Below are 19,368 nucleotides of genomic sequence, written 5' to 3'. Positions count from 1 at the left end.
TTCTCTACTGAGGGGCTCGCGGCGGAGCCGGAGTGATTTTTCAGACTCCTTTGATGATGCTGGGATTTTTCCCGTGGCGCTCGGTCTTCCTTGGCTTGGTAATTCTGCGTGGAGTGAGATCGTGACCTCTGGCGGTGGCGAGGTTCTGTATGGGCCTGCCTGGTTCTGGAATGATGGCTCGCCTTGGGGAGTGGTGTCCGGTTTCCACTAGGGCGCGCTGGCTCTCCCCTGTGGGCACTCAACCTTTCCTGTACAGGTCGTGGGGCCTCTGTGGGATGTTAGGGAGGCGCTTGGATCAGATGTTGGTATTGATCGACAAGAGCATTCATCTGTTGGAAGAGAGCTTGCACTTGATCCAGAGTGGGAGTGGGATTGAGGTGTTCTGAATGAGCCGGGCTCTTCTCTGCTGTTGCAGAGGGAGCTACTATCTGCGAGGCGATCCGGTCACTTCGAACCCCGCGATGTACTACAGCTCAGGTAGTTCGTGCAGTTGGTACCCGAGCACTCTTCCGTCCTGCCATTTTGTATAGGGGATTCGAACAGCTTTTAGTTCGGGGTCCCACGGATGGCGCCAATCTGTTAGGCCTAAAATCGGTAACAGATACGGCAGTGACGTAAGAGCTGAGCTGAAGGACCTGAGGAGCCGAAGTGAAGGAGATGAGTCCTGCACAAGAGCACACGAGGTCAGAAGACCAACCCGGAGTCGTTGCTCCGGACGGGCCCTTCGACACTCAAGTCAATATGAGCAGGAGTGCAGAGCCAAAAATTTAGGATTGGTAGCTTAGAAGTTATTACCCCTTGCTTTGAGCCTTGAGAGGCCTTTTATAGAGGGATACCTGGGGTGGTTGGATTACCTACCCCAGGACAGGTGTCGGCCCTTTTGTGGGTTTAGGTTACCTACTCTTAGGTAATTACCGGATTGCCCCTGGGCCGATGCTGGATTTGTGGTGGGCCCTTCTGGGGCCACGTGTCGACAGGTAATTAGTTGTTGTTTTTCATACCCCATCAGGACATCTCCTACAGAAAATGAGAATCATTCATTTTCTTCATGTTGTTGATACTTAATTCGCATTGCTTTTCTTCTTTTTATTGATCATCAAGACATCAATAGATAAATGACGAGGGGCTTTCTTTATAGCATGTCTCTTTCTTTTTTCCCGATTCATCGGCCGATATTTCAATAAGAATGAAATGAGAAGCAAAGAGAGCCCTCAATAAGCTTGGTTGATCAACTCAAATGGCCACGATTCACCCATTTAATTCATCATTGCCCCCATGTAACAAACTCACACTACAGATCTGCCAACTTTTACATGCCTTCTTCATAATTCAAAGAGGAACCGCCACCACTCCACATTTTCTCTGCAATTTTCTTCTCATGAAATGCTTGCATTCATCCTTTATCTTTGCTCTATTTAACTCTGCGTCCAGAGGCAAATATCAAAAAAATGCTAGAATCATAAGCCTTTGTAACGGCACGATTTCCATGCATCAGGTCGCTACGGGGAAAAAACTAATAAAATACTACATAATTTTTTTTCCATAACACAAACCAACAGAAATAAATATGCGGAAGCGATGGAAAACCAATTTAAAATTTAAGAATTCCCATTCTCATAATCAATTAAAAATAACCATATCCAAAACAATTATTTCATAACCATTATTCAAAACTTAAAACTTAAACTCACTAAATCCTAAAATCTCAAATCAAACTATAGTCTCTTGGAATAAAATTTAAACGCTTTGGATGTGATCCTTGGGTCTATCCATAAAATTTGCACAATTTCCCCCATTCCCATGAATTGAATTATATGTCTTTGTTTGCGAATGCCCCTTCTTCCTCACCTACCAATCATGTAGGAGGGAAAACAAGGATTAGAGCAAGATCCTATAAAAGGCTTGTACAATAAGAGTAACTAGCAATAACAAGCTATTATAACAATCTTCCTTAATATTGCATGATATAATTTAAAACACTTCATGTAATTAAATCAGAATTTATTATCCATGTAAGGAAAGTAACATGCATGAATTCACACAACATATGTAATCGCTCATCCTCAGTGATCAAATGGCAATACCCCTTTTTCCTTCTTCTCAATTTGCGGTGGCTTTTGGCCTGGCGGTGGCTTTCTAGCCTGGCCGTCAATCACTGACCATCATGGATCCTCCACTTCCTAATAAAGTGTAATCCCTTATAGGGTTTCCTTTAGGTCACCCTGTACGGGCCCACCTGAAAATGCATCACTAATCGGGTGTCGTACGCTCTCGGCTTGGTTAGCTTTTGGCTCGCAGCCCTTGGTTGGATCTAAGAGATCTCGTTAGTCCTCCCTCCCATATCTTTCAAATTCCTAAATTATGGCATACTTATGAATGCACACTACGTACCTCTTCCCTCTATGTTATGAGGAGAAATTTTCATCTGCCAAACATGGTTAGTCCATATTCCACAACATTCTTCTATTTACTTTAAAATCTACCACATGATTCTTTTTTTACATCAACAATAACAACCAATCTTTTCCTTCTTTCAACAAAATAATAATAATAATTGAAAAATTATAATTATAATATCATAAGGAGAGAGTTATAATTGCGCAGGTCATTAATACCACCATTCTTATACCAGTCTTCATCACTTGCCTTGTGTTATTTTGGAGGGCAATGTCTATGCTAGGTGTTCTTTCGAAAAGTGACCTGAACCGATGTTAGGTAAGATAAGTCAATAATCTTATTCGAGTGTTACATCCTCTTTCTAATTTAATTATTTGTCTCAACCGCTTAGATCTTTTTTTTGAAAAGGTCAACAGAATATATATATATATATATATATATATGTAAAAACAGAACCGAGGTGGTCCTGAAGGAACAAAGATAATACAAAGTCAACCGCTTAGATCTTATTCGTTAGTTTTATTCCTAACCTAAATCCTACGTACAATACTCGATAAAATCTCACTCCATGGAAGTCCTCTTTCATAGTTATATTATTCTTATTATATGTAATCTTGTTTTTGACTTTACAAACCCACCTACCTATAGGAATAAAATTTACATTCACATAACCCCATAAAAAGTCGAATAGAAAAGGCTTTTTGCTTAAGAATATTTTTTTTCTGCAACTACTTTATATAATATGTAACCCTATATTTATGAATCCTTTTTTTCCTTCTTAAAAAGATTAAAAATGATTTTCCAGCCCTTTCATAATGCTCATTTTTAAACAAATAACTCATAGGTCCTCTCTCTCTCTCTCTCTCTCTCTCTCTCCTGCGTGCTCAAGAAAGAGAGGGGAGATGGCAAGAATATATATTTTTGAGAGGGGAGACAGTTTCCCCAAAAGTGGGATATCTTTCCCTCCAAAAGATATTCTATAACTCCTTATTTTTAGCATCTCATCCTAACCTCAGCTTCTATCCAAGATTTCAAGGGATTTATTTCTAAAAATTTAGATTTGAAGAGATTGGTGGAAATTGTAGGCCCTTCCCAAGCCGTGTGGAACTCCCAAGTCCCAACTTTAGGAGTTGGGCGTGTGGCTAAAAATTTGGAGATTGGGATCTTTTCCCAATTTTGAAAATTAGTTTAGATTTTCTCTCTATTTTTTACTTACTATTTACTAATATGCGCATATCCCTTTTGATATCTTAGTTATTAATCATTAGGGCCCACTAATAAAATAGGGTGTACTTATTAATATCATTAAAATATGTTAATTAGGGTGGCGTTATCAATTAGGTCATTAGAATAAAACAAAAGCTTTTTTTAAAATAATTTATTTTCTTTTTTAATGAAAATGAGGTCGTTACAGTTACAACCTTAATTTGGAACCCTTCCATCTGAATTTTCCTAATTTCTGCCTTGTCTAGCCGCGCTTGACGGAACGACTTGATCATTACTCTTACCCTTTCTCTCTCAAAACGCCCTTTGCTCCAAATTGTCTCAGCAGACCGTCTCCACAACCTCTTGGCCTCTACTGTTTTGGTTTCCATCAGCCATTGAAAGTAAAAGAAACTCGTGTGAAGAAGGAGACTGTTACGTATTTGTAGTATTAAATAAATTAGTTATTTTTTTATTTGGTAGGATCTTTTCAGTCTGGTAGGATAAGGTTTCTCTCTGTAAATAAAGCCATTTCAGGCTATCTTGTAGGGCTGTTAGCTATTTTTAAGAGTTAATTAGAGTTTTTTTTTTTTTTTTTTATGACGTAGGATGTCCGCACCCCCTTCGGGAGTAGAACTAGTCCCTACGGATACACGCAACGACCCACTCACCACGTGTATCAGGTAATTTAGAGTTATTTGGTAGTTGTATTTAAGCACTTATCAGTAATAGAAAAGGCAGCAGAGATTTTATTCGTGTTCCCCTTCATCTTGGTGCAATCTCCCATACGAGATTACTCTATTTCTTTCCTCTTGAGCAGTGGCTTATGAGAGACCATAGCTCGAGGACAAGTTAACCCCGTAACCCTCTTCTTCTTTCTCTGTTTGTAGCCCTAAAATCACGGATGGAGAAGAACTCAAATTCCCCTAAAAAAAGGATGCCATTTTCCATTTGTAACCCTCCCTCGTCTTTGTTATGTTCATAAAATAGATTCTTCAAGAGGAAGGATTTCTTGTGTCCTCGAGCTATGATGTCTCACAAGGCACTGCTCAAGAGGAAAGAAATAGAGGAATCTCGTATGGGAGATTGCACCAAGATAGAGGGGAACACGAATAAAATCTCTATTGCCTTTTCTATTATTGATAAGTGCTTTAATACAACTACCAAATATGTACCAAGACAGAGGGGAACACGAATAAAATCTCTACTGCCTTTTCTATTATTGATAAGTGCTTGAATACAACTACCAAATAACTCTAGATAACTCCTAAAAGATAGCTAACAGCCCTACAAGATAGCCTGAAATGGCTTTATTTACAGAGATAAACCTTATCCTACCAAACTAAAAAGATCCTACCAAAAAAACTAATAATTGATTTATCTAATACTAAAAAATACGTAACATTCCTCCTCTCTTGAAATCAACCTTCTCCTCAAGGTTGAAGATTAAGCGTTGGAAGTTGGTGACGAATCAAATTTTGCGCACTTTCCAAAAGTCTTCTTTCTCTATCTCTTTTTCATTCTCTTTCCCTTTCTCATTCTCTTCGTCTTGCTATTAGTCGTCATTCCGTATGTATTCACAAGGGGTTGAGGTAGCTTCCCTTTCAAATCGATCTTATCACATCGTTCATCCAAGCTCCTTTGTTGTGTCTCTTTTGTCGAAACGTTGATGAACGGGTGGCCGTGGGTGAGGATCTTTTCGATGACATTGAGCAAATGCAGCAAAACGATAAAAGTTTCGCCTACAACCTTGTCGGAATCGACGATGTTGATAATCATCTACGCTTTTCTTTTGAGGCTTTTTCTCTTTTTTTTTCTTTATGTTTCCCGCTCTCTTCTTTTCGCTTCTTCTTTTGTTTCTTCTTTTTTTCTCCATGGAAGCCTTTCCGACATTGCTCATGTTGCATGAATTAAAATTTTCGCTCTTCCTCAGACATGGAAGCTCCTCTGACTTTAGGACGAATGCCGACGCCATACGATCGTAGCTGGCACTTAATGAAATGAGAAGCGTTTTGATCTCTCGTATATTCTCCTCCCAACAATCCATTGTTACTTTGAATGTTGCGGGATAGTGCTACTCTGCAATTTGTTATGTTCATAAAATAGATTCCTCAACGAGCCACATGTTCGATCGGATGACTATGAGTAGGGAGACGAAGTGCGTCGCAACGTAGGAGAAGCGACCTCTTTATAAAGGAGAGTTGTGTTTACCATATCATCCGTAGAAATTGCTGACAATGAGATAAAAGTAGAAACAATTATAAAAAGTAGCTTCATTACAGCGAGTAAATTAGAATGATGACATGCACATCGAGAGCTTTCTATTCCGCCTCATTTTTGAAGGAAATGGGCTATTATTATAAAACAAAGGTTTGTAAATTAAACTTGAACTGCCATGGTTCTAACTTCTAAGTTGCAATTATTTCACGGGAGATGATTTTTTCAACCCCCCACCCTCTAGGATTATGCACCCTCCTTTTAACTTGATTTGACATCAAAAAGCATTAAAGTCTGCCACAATTCACTTTAAAAGGGGGCACATAATCCTACAGTGAGGGTGAAAAAATCATCTCCCTTATTTCACGTGAAATTTAATCATCCAGGTCAAAATTATGGTAAGAGTGATGACACAAAAAAGGAACCATAAAATGTATTAGGAAAAAGAAGCACAATAAAAACAAAGGAATCAAAGCCAATTCAAACTTCATGAAAAAATCCGTAAATAATCTGTAATTAGAAGAGGGAGTTTGTAGATAAAACTTGGACTGCCATGGTTCAAGTTGCAATTTTTTCAGATGAGATTTGATCATCTATGTTGAAGTAAGTGTGAAGACACGTAAAAGGAACCATAAAGAAAAAGAATCACATCCAAAACAAAAGAAACGAAGCTAATTCAAACTTTAAGCAACAAATCTGTAAATAATCTGTAATTAGAAGCGGGAGTGTTTCAATGTAAAATTGACAACTACACCATCTGGAGATGAATATTACCAAATAAAAAATGAATTAAACGGGAACGACACCAATTTTACTTCAAATCTTCGAAACTTCTATCACAATCATCTGTCCGAACAAAACGAACCCCCTTTCGTGTTAATCATGTCAGGGGAGTGGCAGTACATGAGAAGTTCTCAATGAATCATCAGTAATACCCCACCAAACCCAAAAAACTAATGATCTCGGTCACACTGTTCGGCCTGCCTCATTATACCAATACTTCAATCTTCTTTGGGCTCATAGAAACTTCTTCTTTTGAGACTATATGACCTAGGAAGGAAATGGTGTCCAGCTACAATTCACACTTCTTTAATTTGCAATAGAGCTTCTATTTCCTTAAGGTTTCCAGGACTATCCTCAAATGTTGTTCGTGGTCTGACCGACTCTTAAAGTACACCAATATGTCGTCAATGAAAACGACAACGAAATTATCCATGAAGGGCATAAATACTCTGTTCATAAGGTCCATAAAAGCTGCAGGGACATTTGTCATTCAAAAAGACATGTTAAGGAACTCAAAATGTCTGTACTGAGTACAAAAATCAGTCTTAGGAACGTCTTCGGACTTGATTCTCAAATCATGGTAACCTGTCGAGAGATCAATTTTTGAAAATACACAAGCCCCCTACAATTGATCAAATAAATCGTCTATTCTTGGTAGCGGGTACTTATTCTTTACTGTGACGTTGTTCAGGTCCCTATAATCAATACAAAATCTCATACTGCTATCTTTCTTTTTCACAAATAACACAGGTGCTCCTCAGGGTGACACACTGGGTGGCACAAAGCCCTTCTCAAGAAGTTCTACTAACTTTCCTTTCAACTCTTATGATATGGGGCTTTAGAGATGAGTGATGTACCGAACCCTAAATCAAAAGAAAACTCCACCTCCCTATCAGGTGGAAGACCTGGGTGGTTTTAAGGAAAGACATCAGGGAACTGCCTAATGATGGGAATATCCTTGATTCGAAGATCTCTCTAACTTATACCACTTACCGCGGCTAAGTAAACTTCACAACCCTGCCTGAGGAGTCTACTGGTTTGCATAGCTGACAAAATCATTAAAGTCGAGTTTGCATCACTCCCTTTAAAAGAAAATTCTTCTTCCCCTGGAATTTGAAAGATCACTATTGAAAAAATTTGTGTGGAGATGGTGGGAAATAGAATAATATAGATAGATGCTTCAAGGCGCGTAAACGCTTTCCTTAAGACGATATTCGCCCCCACCAGTTGTGTGCTCGGGGGACCACGAACTCACCTCCAAGATACAATGAAACCCGGTTCCAAACTGATTGATGGCGTTTTGCACCGAATGGAACCAAGTCTGAATCACCCTTGAATTTATCAAGTATTTGAGACCCAAGTATTCTGTTTCTGCAGAAAAACAGAACACTTGAAGAAGATTTCTAAAACAGTAAAGACAACAACTTTGTAGGGGATTAAAGAGAGTGTAATGAGTGAGAAATTCTTCTGGAAACAGTAGTTTTGGGTATGCCAATGTAGAATTTCAAATTCTGTTTGTTTTGGGCATTTTCTGCTCTTTAAATAGAGCTTCTAGTGTCTTTTTATGTCGAAAACACCCTATTGCGCATCCTTTCAATGGGTTTGAATTTTGACCATTAGATCGTGTCTAATCGCGACTCTAGGGTTCAGATCAATCCTGGAGTAACCGTTGGTTTGTGTAAAACCTCTGCCCTCCCCAATAACCGCTAGATCGCAACTGATCATCAACCCATGGCTCCGATCACACCCATTCGCCTCTGGAACGTTGGACTTGAATAGACACAACCCAATAGTCCAGATCAGACCCAATGTGCACTTAAACAAAGAAGAGAAAAGAGTAAAGCTTTATAAGCCTAACTCTTTCTTTCTTCACTTCCTATGTGGGACTATCTTTTTCTTCACAAAACTACACTCTCTTGTAAAAAGCAACTTTTTCCAAAAGAAAGGTTTTTCTTTTCCAAAACACACTTAGAAAATATTTTCTTAGACACTATTTTTGACCAAAACTAAGATTTTGAAAATCAAAATCTAACAATTACTACCTTCTTATGACAATCAACCGAAGTAAAAGGGGTGGATATCCAATCCATGCCCAGAATCACATCAAAATCATTGAGATCTAACCATATCAAATCTCCTAGCAACTACTTGCTGCCAATTCTGATTGAGCACAATCTACCGACCATATCAACAATCATCTCAGTTCCTACCGGTGTACTAACACACACATCAAAGTCCATAGGCACAGAGGGTAGAGCATGCAAAACGACATATGAAGATGAAACAAAATAATGCGTAGCCCAAGAATAAAAAATGAGCATGCGAAGATGCAAGGGGTAGAATACTTGAAACCACCAGGCTAGAGGCCTGGGCATCCTGTCGAGTAAAAGAATATCTGGCCGGTATCTGGTGTTGGATATGTTCTAATATAAGCCCAATAGATAATGGACTAAGTGTAGTGGGCCTTATGGGCTGGAGCCCATTAACTTATAAAAACCCTTTAATGTTTATCTACTTAAATAGGGGTTGGGGGCAGCTGTCAAAGCATTCCAAACTAGATGCCTTGAGAGCAATGCTTCAAGCACCAACTTAACCGACTCACTTCTCCTTCCCACCGCCTCTAACATTCTTGAAGCAATAGCTTCTTGCTTCGACAACTTCTCTCTCGATTTTGCTTGTGGGCCAAGATCCGCTGTGGATGTTATACCTTGATGGCTCCTCCAACTCTGAGGGTAGTGGTGCTGGCTTAGTCATAACAGGGCCAGATAACTTCATCGCTGAGTACGCCCTGCGACTGAATTTTAAAGCGTCCAACAACGAGGCGGAATACGAAGCTTTGATCACCGGAATAGCTCTCGCCACCGAATTACGAGCCAATCGGGTCAGAGTTCACAATGATTCGCAATTAGTGGTGAGCCAGGTTAATGGCTTCAGCGATGCTAAAGAGGAATGGATGATCAAATACCTAGAAAAGGTAAGAAAGGAAATCTCCACCTTCGAAGAATTTTAGACAGTGCAGGTTCCTCGAACCTTGAATATCCGCATGATGCTCTCTCCAAGACGGCCTCATCTGGAATGTTTGAACCAGGAAACATCTGCACTGAGATCCTTCCCCAACCCTAGCGTTGAAAGAGAAGAAATCCTACAACTCAATGCGGAACCTAGTTGGATGGATCCTATAGCACAATACTTGAAAGACGGTGTCTTGCCCTCGGATAGAAAGGAAGCTCGATGCTTGATTGCCAAGGCCGCTCATTACATTTTTGATGGACATGCGTTGTACAAACGGTCCTTTTCATGGCCACTATTGAAATGTCTCCGACCCTCGGCTGCGGAACTCGCCATGAGAGAGGTTCACAAAGGAATCTGTGGTGATGACTCAGGCGGAAATATGTTAGCTCACAAGATCCTCCGCCGAGGTTTCTTCTGGCCGACTCTCCAACAAGACGCATCAGATTTTGTCAGAAAATGAGAGCAGTGCCAGAAGTTCGCTATCGTACCTCGTCTCCCTGCAGTTCCCTACAAACCCATCCCCAATCCTGTCCCGACCTTTTCCCAACTCGACCAAGGGGCACTGAATGATGTATGTCGCTAACGACTATTTCACCAAATGGGTCTAGGCTAAAGCGGTGAAAAAGGTCACTTCCAAAGAAACGGAAAACTTCTTCTACCATGATATTATCTGTAGGTTCGGAATTCCGCGGGTCCTTGTAACTGACAACGGGAGCCAATTTGCGAGCAGGTAGTTCAAGGACTTCTGTGGAAAACTCGGTATCGAGCAACGATTCACTTTGGTCGGCCATCCACAAGCCAACGGACAGGTTGAAGTAACCAATCAGACACTCTTACAGGGGTTGAAGAAACGCGCAGAGAACGCCTGGGGCTTATGGGCAGAAGAACTGCCAAATCTCCTCTGGGCCTATAGAACCACCCCCAGGAGCGCAATGGGAGAATCACCATTTAGCCTCGCCTTTGGGGTAGACGCGGTCATACCCGTTGAGATTGGAGCCCACTCTCCGAGGCTTGAAGCATACAATGAGAAGGCCAATCCCAAACACCTAAGGAGCAGCCTTGACCTTGTAGAAGAAATTAGAGAAAAGGCCCGAGTCAGGATGGCCGCATATCAACAGAGACTCGCCCAATACTACAACTCTAGGGTGAAGGAAAAAGCAGTAAGAATAGGCGACTTAGTACTACGTCGATCCGAAATCTCTGACCCTCGCAACTCGGGAAATTGGCTCCCACTTGGGAGAGACCCTACCGCGCATCTCGCACTCTCCAGCCAAAATCGTATCAATTGGAAGACTTAGAAGGCACCCCATTCCCAGCACTTGGCACATTTCAAACCTGAAGAAATTCTACCAGTAGGCAAGAATGTAGTTCATTTTCATTTTTCTTGTTTCCAATAAATCTACGTGTTTGTTTTTTGTCTTTGTGATATTGCAGACATGTAATTGTTCCCTCCAAATAATGAAATCTCCTTTTCGATCATCCATCCGCAAGAGCGATTCTCCCCAGCATTAATAAATCTCCAAACCAAACAAGCTACGAACGAAGGACAATAGATGTGACCCATAAACCGATGCCTCAAGAGGCTCGGTAGAGCGTCCATCTACTAAAAAGATATGACCCAAAAACTGATGCCCCGAGAGGCTCGGTAGAGAGTCTATCTACTGAAAAGATGTGACCCATAAACCGATGCCCCAAGAGGCTCGGTAGAGCGTCCATCTACTAAAAAGATATGAACAAAAAACCGATGCACCAAGAGGTTCGGTAGAGAGTCTATCTACTGAAAAGATGTGACCCATAAACCGATGCCCCAAGAGGCTCGGTAGAGCGTCCATCTACTAAAAAGATATGACCCAAAAGCCGATGCCCCAAGAGGCTCAGTAGAGAGTCTATCTACTTAAAAGATGTGACCCATAAACCGATGCCTCAAGAGGCTCGGTAGAGCGTCCATCTACTAAAAAGATATGACCAAAAAACCGATGCCCCAAGAGGCTCAGTAGAGAGTCTATTTATTTAAAAGATGTGACCCTGTAGACACCCCATTTTGTTTTGTTTTAATCAACAAATAAATTAGTGTGTTAAATCCATGTGAGAACCCCCTCTATCATTGATTTATATGTTTTAGGTCATTAATATCTTGATCTGACTTTACGGATCATCAATCGGGACAAAATAAGCTAGGGTCACTTCATAGCCCGGACCCTGATTCCATTCCGAGACCCGATTTCCGTAAATCGTTAGATCAATGGCAGATCTTGACCTGGGTCTAACCATCCAAAACCACCTAACCTCTCCTCTCATCCTAACCATCCAAACCTCACCTAACCTCACCTAACCTCTCCTCTCATCCTAACCATCCAAACCTCACCTAACCTCACCTAACCTCACCTAACCTTACCTAACCCCACCTAACCTTACCTAACCTCATCCTCTCATCCTAACCATCCAAAACCACCTAACCTCACCTAACCTCCTATCCCATTCTCCTATAAATACCCTCTCATCCCACCATCCAAGAGGAGAAGAAAAAAGAACCCCTCTCTTAGAAAATTCATCCCTCTCCCTCATCTCTTCAAGGGTTCGGCCATCCTTGCCGGATCGGGTGATTTTATACGTTGGGTGATATATATCAAAAGCAGTCATTATCAAGCAAGGAATCATCTTCAAGGAATTAACATCAAAGAAAAATCAAACACAAAGTGGGTTTCCAAAGAGGTAGGCATTTATTTCAATTCTATGTAGGGTCTGTTTTCATGCATATCTTTTACTTTAAAAGAAAAACCATGTTAGGAAGCATGTAGGGTCCGTTTTCCCCCTGGTTAGCCTCTGGTTAGACCCTGGTTGCACCCAGGTTCGCTGCTGGTTGCACCCAGGTTCGATGCTGGTTGCACCCTGGTTCCCTACTGATTCGCACCCTGGTTCCCCTGCTGGTTGCACCCTGGTTCCCTACTGGTTGCACCCTGGTTCCCTGCTGGTTGCACCCTGGTTCCCTACTGGTTCGCACCCTGGTTCGATATTGGTTCGCACCCTGGTTCCCTGCTGGTTGCACCCTGGTTCCCTACTGGTTCGCACCCTGGTTCGATATTGGTTCGCACCCTGGTTCCCTGCTGGTTCGCACTCTGGTTAGACCCTGGTTGCACCCAGGTTCGCTGCTGGTTGCACCCAGGTTCCCTCCTGGTTGCACCCTGGTTCCCCTGCTGGTTCGCACCCTGGTTCCCTGCTGGTTCGCACCCAGGTTCGCTGCTGGTTGCACCCAGGTTCCCTGCTGGTTGCACCCTGGTTCCCCTGCTGGTTCGCACCCTGGTTCCCTGCTGGTTCGCACCCTGGTGCACCCTGGTCCGCACCCTGGTTTGTACCCTGCTTCCTCCTAGTTAGACCATGGCTAGTCTCGGGTTTGCTCCTAACTTAGACCCGACTCACTTGACCCTAACCATTAACCCAATCCAACCAAGTAATATCCCAACACAATCCGAGTCGCATGTCTGAATCCATTTGGCCGAATCTCATAAGCCCGCCCACTTTGAATTCCGAAAATTCAAACCCTTGATGATTCCTATATGCTCAATTCTTTGATGCAAATTCCCAATTCCAAAATCCCATTGCTAGATCAATGTTTCTGAATCTCAAGTCCAATGCTCAAATGCAAACCCGATTCCAGATACAAATACCAATTCTGTCTTCCAAAATCCAAGCAACCTCGCCAGTGGAACTACGTGTGGCTTGATCCCCATCACGGGGTACGTAGGCAATTTGGCACTCCCAAGTTCAGTCGCACCTTTCTCTATCTTTCCCATTCCCTCACACTATTCATCATCTCGATTCATCTCGTGTCTCTCGGAACCATTGGATTATGGTTTCCGTCGTAAGAACCCTTAGAGCCCAATTTAGGAACAATGGTGTCGTGTCGTGTTGTGTCCTAAGTTTTAGGGAGTCCTAGAGTTAGGAGTCCAGCCTCATCACGGACGCTTGCTATGTATAGCAACCGTGCCATAGGTCAAGTTACACTAGTCATCCAGTTTTTCCCTAGGACAAGCCTAGTAAACTAGGATGTAGGCTAACCTGCATTAGTCTAAGGGACAACTTGCATTTAGATATGATCATATAGCATCTTCGATGAAATCCTAAGATAATAAAATCCTCAACTTGAATTAAATAACTTCTCTTAAAACTGTTGAAACAGTCAATCCCGTCTAGATCGGTGTCCTAGTTGAGTTAGGCATATGTAGCTTAGCTTAAATGCACCGAACTACGTCGACTCTGATCCCAGTGAGGCTTGGGTACGTAGGCAGCTTGGATGTCTGACGGCATACCACCCGCGAGTCGGCACCACAACAAATTGTGGTGTTTTGGATATTAATTTTCTTGTAAATGCTTAATCAAATCATTTAGGGCTTTCCATGAAATTAGAATTCTAGGAGAACTTTCACTTAGAATGAATCCAGACAAATTAATAAATCAAGATACACATCTAGGATTCACATTGAAATTAGATCATAGGATGCATATCACTTAGTTCGCACATTAACATAGATTTGAATGAGCCATTTAAAATAAATTTAAAAGAGTTAGCTTTTGGAATCGAAGACCGATTATCGGGCAGGAATGGTGCATGTGGTGGATAACTCCCCATACCTTCCATTCTCGTAACCAGGTAGCGAGTCTAGATTTCTGGTTAATTATGGGTCCTAGATCCCATATCTAGGTGGCGACTCTGTCAGTCTCTTTCGTGTGGAATTCAGATTGCCTTAGTGATCCCAAGTTCACAGGAAAGATGAATTCAAATCAATATTAAAATGCACACGCCAATCGCGTGGATACGAGAGACCAAGAGAGAGAGCGCGGCGGCTCGCGCCCCACCCCTCTCGCGGGATCGGGTACCACAGTTTGGCGACTCTGCTGGGGACCACCTAACTTCATTAAAATTTCAAAAGATAATTCATTTGAATTTAATTTAACTGGCTCATAAAAACTCTATACTTGTTAGATTAGTTTGTCTCGTTTTATTTTCTCATCATATTTTACTCGAACTTAATTTAACAAAACCTGAAGGCATCATAGATTGCGCGAACTTATTGCACACACTTACATCACTTGCATCTAAACCCTTGCATTTCACATGCACACACGTCCTATTTTAGGAACCCGGAGTGTTATCTAGCATGGTTGACTGGGATTTCATCACCTGGTGCCTCTGTGCTAGAGAAGCATTCCACCCTTAGCCTAGTACCTTTATGGTGCGTAAACGGATCTCTTGTTCACGTACTGATACGCCGGACACTGGTACAGTATATCGAACATGGATTCGCGCTAAGGGGACTCTTGGCCTTACCCCTAGATTAACCCACACATGCATGCAGTATACGAACACATGTGCACCACATGTGTGAGCCTAGTTTAGGATATCTTACCCATTTGTGTCTAGATTAGGCCGTAGTCCATCTTCCAATGGCTACGATCGGTCCTAGGTACACAAACAAAGTCATGAGTCGAGATCCTCTCTCCACTCCGCTAGATTAGGATTAGGGTTGATGCCTTCAGGTAACACTGTTAAAATGTGCGAAGACTAAAAACTTTTCCTTTGGGGTTAGGATATAAATCCCATCATTTCCAAAGATCTCATAGGATTAGTTATTCTTGATCTACCCGTTGAAAGTAATCCTATGCAATCTCACATTTTGATCATGTGTCTATCATTCGTCTCTTGTGGGATTCGATTGTGTCTTCATTGGCGGAAATTGTGTCTCAATCATTTGATCATGCAATCTTGATGATCCAATCTTGCCTGTACCCTTGGTCTCTTCCTCCTCTAGGGGATACCTTTTTCAAGAATATTTCTGCTGAATCCTTCAGAGTTTACTCTCATAATCCTTGAACGAGGGGCATTCCCCGCGTGCTGTCATGTCATCATTGCTGTGTGTATTTGTTTTAAGGAACCATCATTTTACCTCTCGTTCCTTATCTAGTCGTATCATAATTATCATGTCAATCATAGAAAGGAGAAATTCCCTGAATTTCAAGCTCGCATCTCGTGTTTATTGTTCCTATGTCAGGATTGCTCACTGCTGAAAATCCAGGAAAGCTTCTTGGGTTTGAATCTATTCGTGGCCAGTGAAAAAGCTAATTCCCCATTTTCTTTGGAAGTCTCTCTATCCACTTTTTCCTACCGATGGCCGATTCTATGGAAAATTTTCAGCTCTTTCATGTCACAGAAACCCTGGCCCAGCTCGTCCAACTGATGAAGGAATTGAAGGAAGAAAATCAATTCATCAAAGCTCAACTTACTGAGAAATTTGGTCCAACCACTGTTGTCTCTAAGGGCAAAAATCCGAGCCTCTCCATGGTTATGGGTTTGGAAGAACTAATTGTGAATCTCTCTAGACAAATGGCTGCGCTAACAGAAGAAGTTCATCAGATGAAGCAACAAATGCAAACCTGGTATTGTCAGTCCCAAAGTTCGAAGCATTTCGCTGACAAAAATACCAAAGTCCAAGGTATTGTTACCAGAAACTCTATCTCTCAGCACCAGCAGGATTTTATTGGGCCCTTAATTCTTGAATATGACCAAGAGCCACCATCTGAGACTACTAAAAGAGAATTCACTGACTTGCCGATCTCGCGACCTGATGCTTTGAAATGGTTGCTCAAGGAAAGAATGATAACACTATTGGAATCAGAGCCTGTTCCTAATCCTCTTCCCAGTCCTGGGACCTTCCAAATGAAAGAATTTTGTGATTATCATTTACGTCATGGTCATGCAACTGATAAATGCCTCAGCTTGAAATATGATATTCAAGACCTTATAGACATGGGGCTCCTCGACCCTCAAAATCTTTTGTCAAGCGGCGAAGCTTCATCCTTTCCTGATGACCACAAACCGTGGTTTGAGCAAATGAAGAGAAAGTCTCACGATAATCACGACCAGCAATGTATAGTGATGAGCCCGGTCTCCATAGGTCAGGAAATCAAAGTGGCCACAATACATGGGGTTTATAACAGAGGCAATTTTACTTCGAAAAAAATCAAGGAGTTACAAAACCCTATGGTATTCAAATACAATCAGTTAACGGCAACACCTAAGCAAGCGCTCAAGAAGGAATTTACCCCTCTCCCATTTCCACCATCAGTCATTTTGCAGCAAGGGTTAGCTTCAGGTCACATTACCCTACCCGGCATTAGGGCTCCTCCTAATCCTTTACCAGCAAATTGGAGAATGGACCAGTATTGTGAATACCATAGAGGCCCTGGCCACCTTACTGATAATTGCATTGCCTTAAAATTCAGGATCCAAAAGTTGATTGATGAAAAAAAAATTAGCCTACCCGAATCATGCAGTACTGCCGCCAGCCGATCGCAATGCTTAGATAACTGAGGGTTCAAAGAAGCACAGGCCCGGTTGCCATGAAAAGAATCAGAAGTTGAAAGTACCACTTATGAGCCAGCTTTCGCCGAGCCTCCGGAGCTAGACAGTTGCGGCAGTTAAAGTTTTAGTCGTTTACTATTTTATGTTGAGTCAGTCATCATGGTCAGTGCAATTGTTGAGTCCGGTTTTACAGTTCAAGGTTAATGCCTAGTCCAGGCAAGTTATCGTTTGCTTTTCTCTTTATTCAGAGTTGTGAATCCTGAGCATGTTCAGGATAGGTCGTCAGATGTAACAACCTTTCCTTTAAATAAAATTTCAAGTTTCAATAGTTCACTTGTGTCTGTTTCTTAAGTATGCTTCTGATCTTAAAGTAAGACTCCCTCCTCAAATGAGGACAAAATTGACGAAACTCCACTTGAGTCACAGCAATTACTTGAACAAGAGGAGGAGCGCCAATCTCAGCCTTTCAAAGATGAAATTGAAGTGGTAAACACTGGCACTAAAACCTTGATCCAGTAAATGCCGATTGAAAATACATTACCCTCTGAAGAGTGTGAAGAATTGGTAAACCCATTTTGAGGATAAAAAGATGGTCCGGTAAGCGTTACCATTAATGCCAAGAGAAAGACCCAGATAGAAGGTTCAAGAAAGAATGAAGTGAATATCATATGCTATGCAAGGGGCATGGAGTAGAAACAACTTTCATATTTCCAATCGATGACCTTGGTTCTCAAATTCATAACATGAAGCCATCAAATTCGAGATAAGAAGTTCAAGAGCAAGCATTGAAAAGTGATCATCAGATATCAAGAGTTACAAATCCATAGATGGAGGATGTCGAAGAACAAGTTTTGCTCTATGAAAGTCGAAGGCGCGTATTAGAATCTTGAAAGAAGAAGATATATTATCTCTTACCTGGAAATGCCGTCAAACTCCATAAAAAAAAAAGAAGAAAAAAAATAAAAAAATAAAAAATAAAAATAAAATAATAATCAGCACCAGAGGGACTCTAGTAACCTAGATCGATTCCCAATCTGAACATCGGAAGGCCTCCTTTGGCTGAATAAATCCCAAAATCAGAACCCAACGTCAAAAGAATACTGGTTTGCAAACCCTTCGAGCCTATATAAAATTTTCTTGAAAACCCATCAAACTAGGGGCATTCGCCCCGAACTACGCAAGACCTGATCCCTACACTGGGGTACGTAGGCAGCTCGGTTAAACCGAGTTCGGTCGATTCAAAAAAAAAAGAAAAAAAAAGAAGGACAAGTTCCAAAAGAAGAGAAACCAATTATTCCAGAAAGAAAAGAAAAAAGAAAAATCAATTAACCTTCAAACAATTTATTTTCAAACTAGGGGCATTTGCCCTGAACTACACACGTCCTAATTCCTACATGGGGATATGGAGGCAACCTGTTCACAGGTTTGGTCGAAATCTTTGTTGAGCCTTAAGCCATTCTTTGTAAAGCCCTATCCTACCTATAAAGTCCCTCCGGTGTTCAGATTTAATGATCTAGGTCCCGAAACACAAAAAGAAAAAAAAGAACGGAGTTTGAAGATCTGCTAGACTGAAAACCTGAAAGGGCGGTCTAGGCAAAATTTAAGATCATTTCCCTGCTAAGTTGAAAACCCGAAAGGGCGGCTTAGGCAAAAGCTAAGGGGATAGCCTGCTGGATCGAAAACCTAGAAAGGTGGTTCAGGCAAAAGTTAAGGCTAGCGCGGTCCGCCAAGTTAAAAACCCTGAAGAGGTAACTTGGTCACGATAAGAGAATCAGTATAAGAAGGCTACAGCCGGTATCAAGACTGAAGATCAACTGAAATTCAAGCAAATTCAAGTGATATCCTCAAAACTGGGGGCATTGAAGCTAAGCAATCTTAAGGGGCGTAATTAAATCCTTGAGGCATTACTGTTTCAAGGAAGAAGTCCCATGTGCACCAATTGAAAAAAAACATTCCTTGAAAGGATAGACTTACCAAATAAAATATTAACTAAGTCAGAAGTATTACTGTGTCTGTCAGTGTAGTCAGTCAATCTTTGTCATTCTATGTTCACTCCTTCAGAGCTGCTCAATCTTTTGAGTAGTGCATTTTATCTAAGTTTTCTCTTTAGAAAGAGTCAATCGTCGTCCTGGTGTCCAAATGATGCAACTGTCTCGGTGAAGAAGGCCCAGCCTCGTCAGCTCCCTGCGATCGTATGAAGGAGTTCGAGAATCTAGTCAAACAGCTACATTTCAAAGAAGATCAACTCAGAAGAGTTCAGAAGTAGAAACATCAGAAAGCCCAACTTTCGTAAAAAGATCATACCCCAGGAAGGCACCTTAAGCTTGGAAGAGCCCCAGATGCAATGGTGGTTGAGCCAATTTCTCAGAAAGATGAACCATTAAAATTCGGAATCTCCT

General features: G+C 41.5%; 2 protein-coding genes across 2 annotated transcripts; both read left to right on the top strand.

Annotated features, from left to right (window-relative positions):
• The first annotated feature begins 9,298 nt into the window (after positions 1-9,298).
• LOC143879015 (uncharacterized) lies at positions 9,299-10,072 on the top strand. The gene is made up of 2 exons (XM_077381221.1): positions 9,299-9,574; positions 9,689-10,072. The coding sequence occupies exons 1-2, from the start codon at positions 9,299-9,301 to the stop codon at positions 10,070-10,072; spliced, it is 660 nt and encodes a 219-aa protein (XP_077237336.1).
• Positions 10,073-11,831: 1,759 nt separating this feature from the next.
• Positions 11,832-17,279, top strand: LOC143880324 (uncharacterized). The gene is made up of 2 exons (XM_077383207.1): positions 11,832-12,324; positions 15,660-17,279. Exon 2 carries the CDS (start codon positions 15,776-15,778, stop codon positions 16,976-16,978), a length of 1,203 nt encoding a protein of 400 aa, XP_077239322.1. The 5' UTR covers positions 11,832-12,324; positions 15,660-15,775; the 3' UTR covers positions 16,979-17,279.
• Positions 17,280-19,368: the final 2,089 nt, after the last annotated feature.

The sequence above is a fragment of the Tasmannia lanceolata genome, unplaced genomic scaffold (assembly GCF_043159265.1).
Source record: "Tasmannia lanceolata isolate RefF3 unplaced genomic scaffold, GAP_Taslan_0.1 ptg000006l, whole genome shotgun sequence".
Lineage (NCBI taxonomy): Eukaryota > Viridiplantae > Streptophyta > Magnoliopsida > Canellales > Winteraceae > Tasmannia > Tasmannia lanceolata.
Note: the sequence above shows the minus strand (reverse complement) of the source record. Positions and strands in the feature narration are given on the sequence as shown.

Coding starts and splice junctions, on each gene's coding strand:
- LOC143879015 (XM_077381221.1), top strand. CDS start 9,299: ATGTTATACCTTGATGGCTCCTCCAACTCTGAGGGTAGTGGTGCTGGC. Junction 9,575..9,688: donor TGATCAAATACCTAGAAAAG/GTAAGAAAGGAA, acceptor TGTTTGAACCAG/GAAACATCTGCACTGAGATC.
- LOC143880324 (XM_077383207.1), top strand. CDS start 15,776: ATGGCCGATTCTATGGAAAATTTTCAGCTCTTTCATGTCACAGAAACC.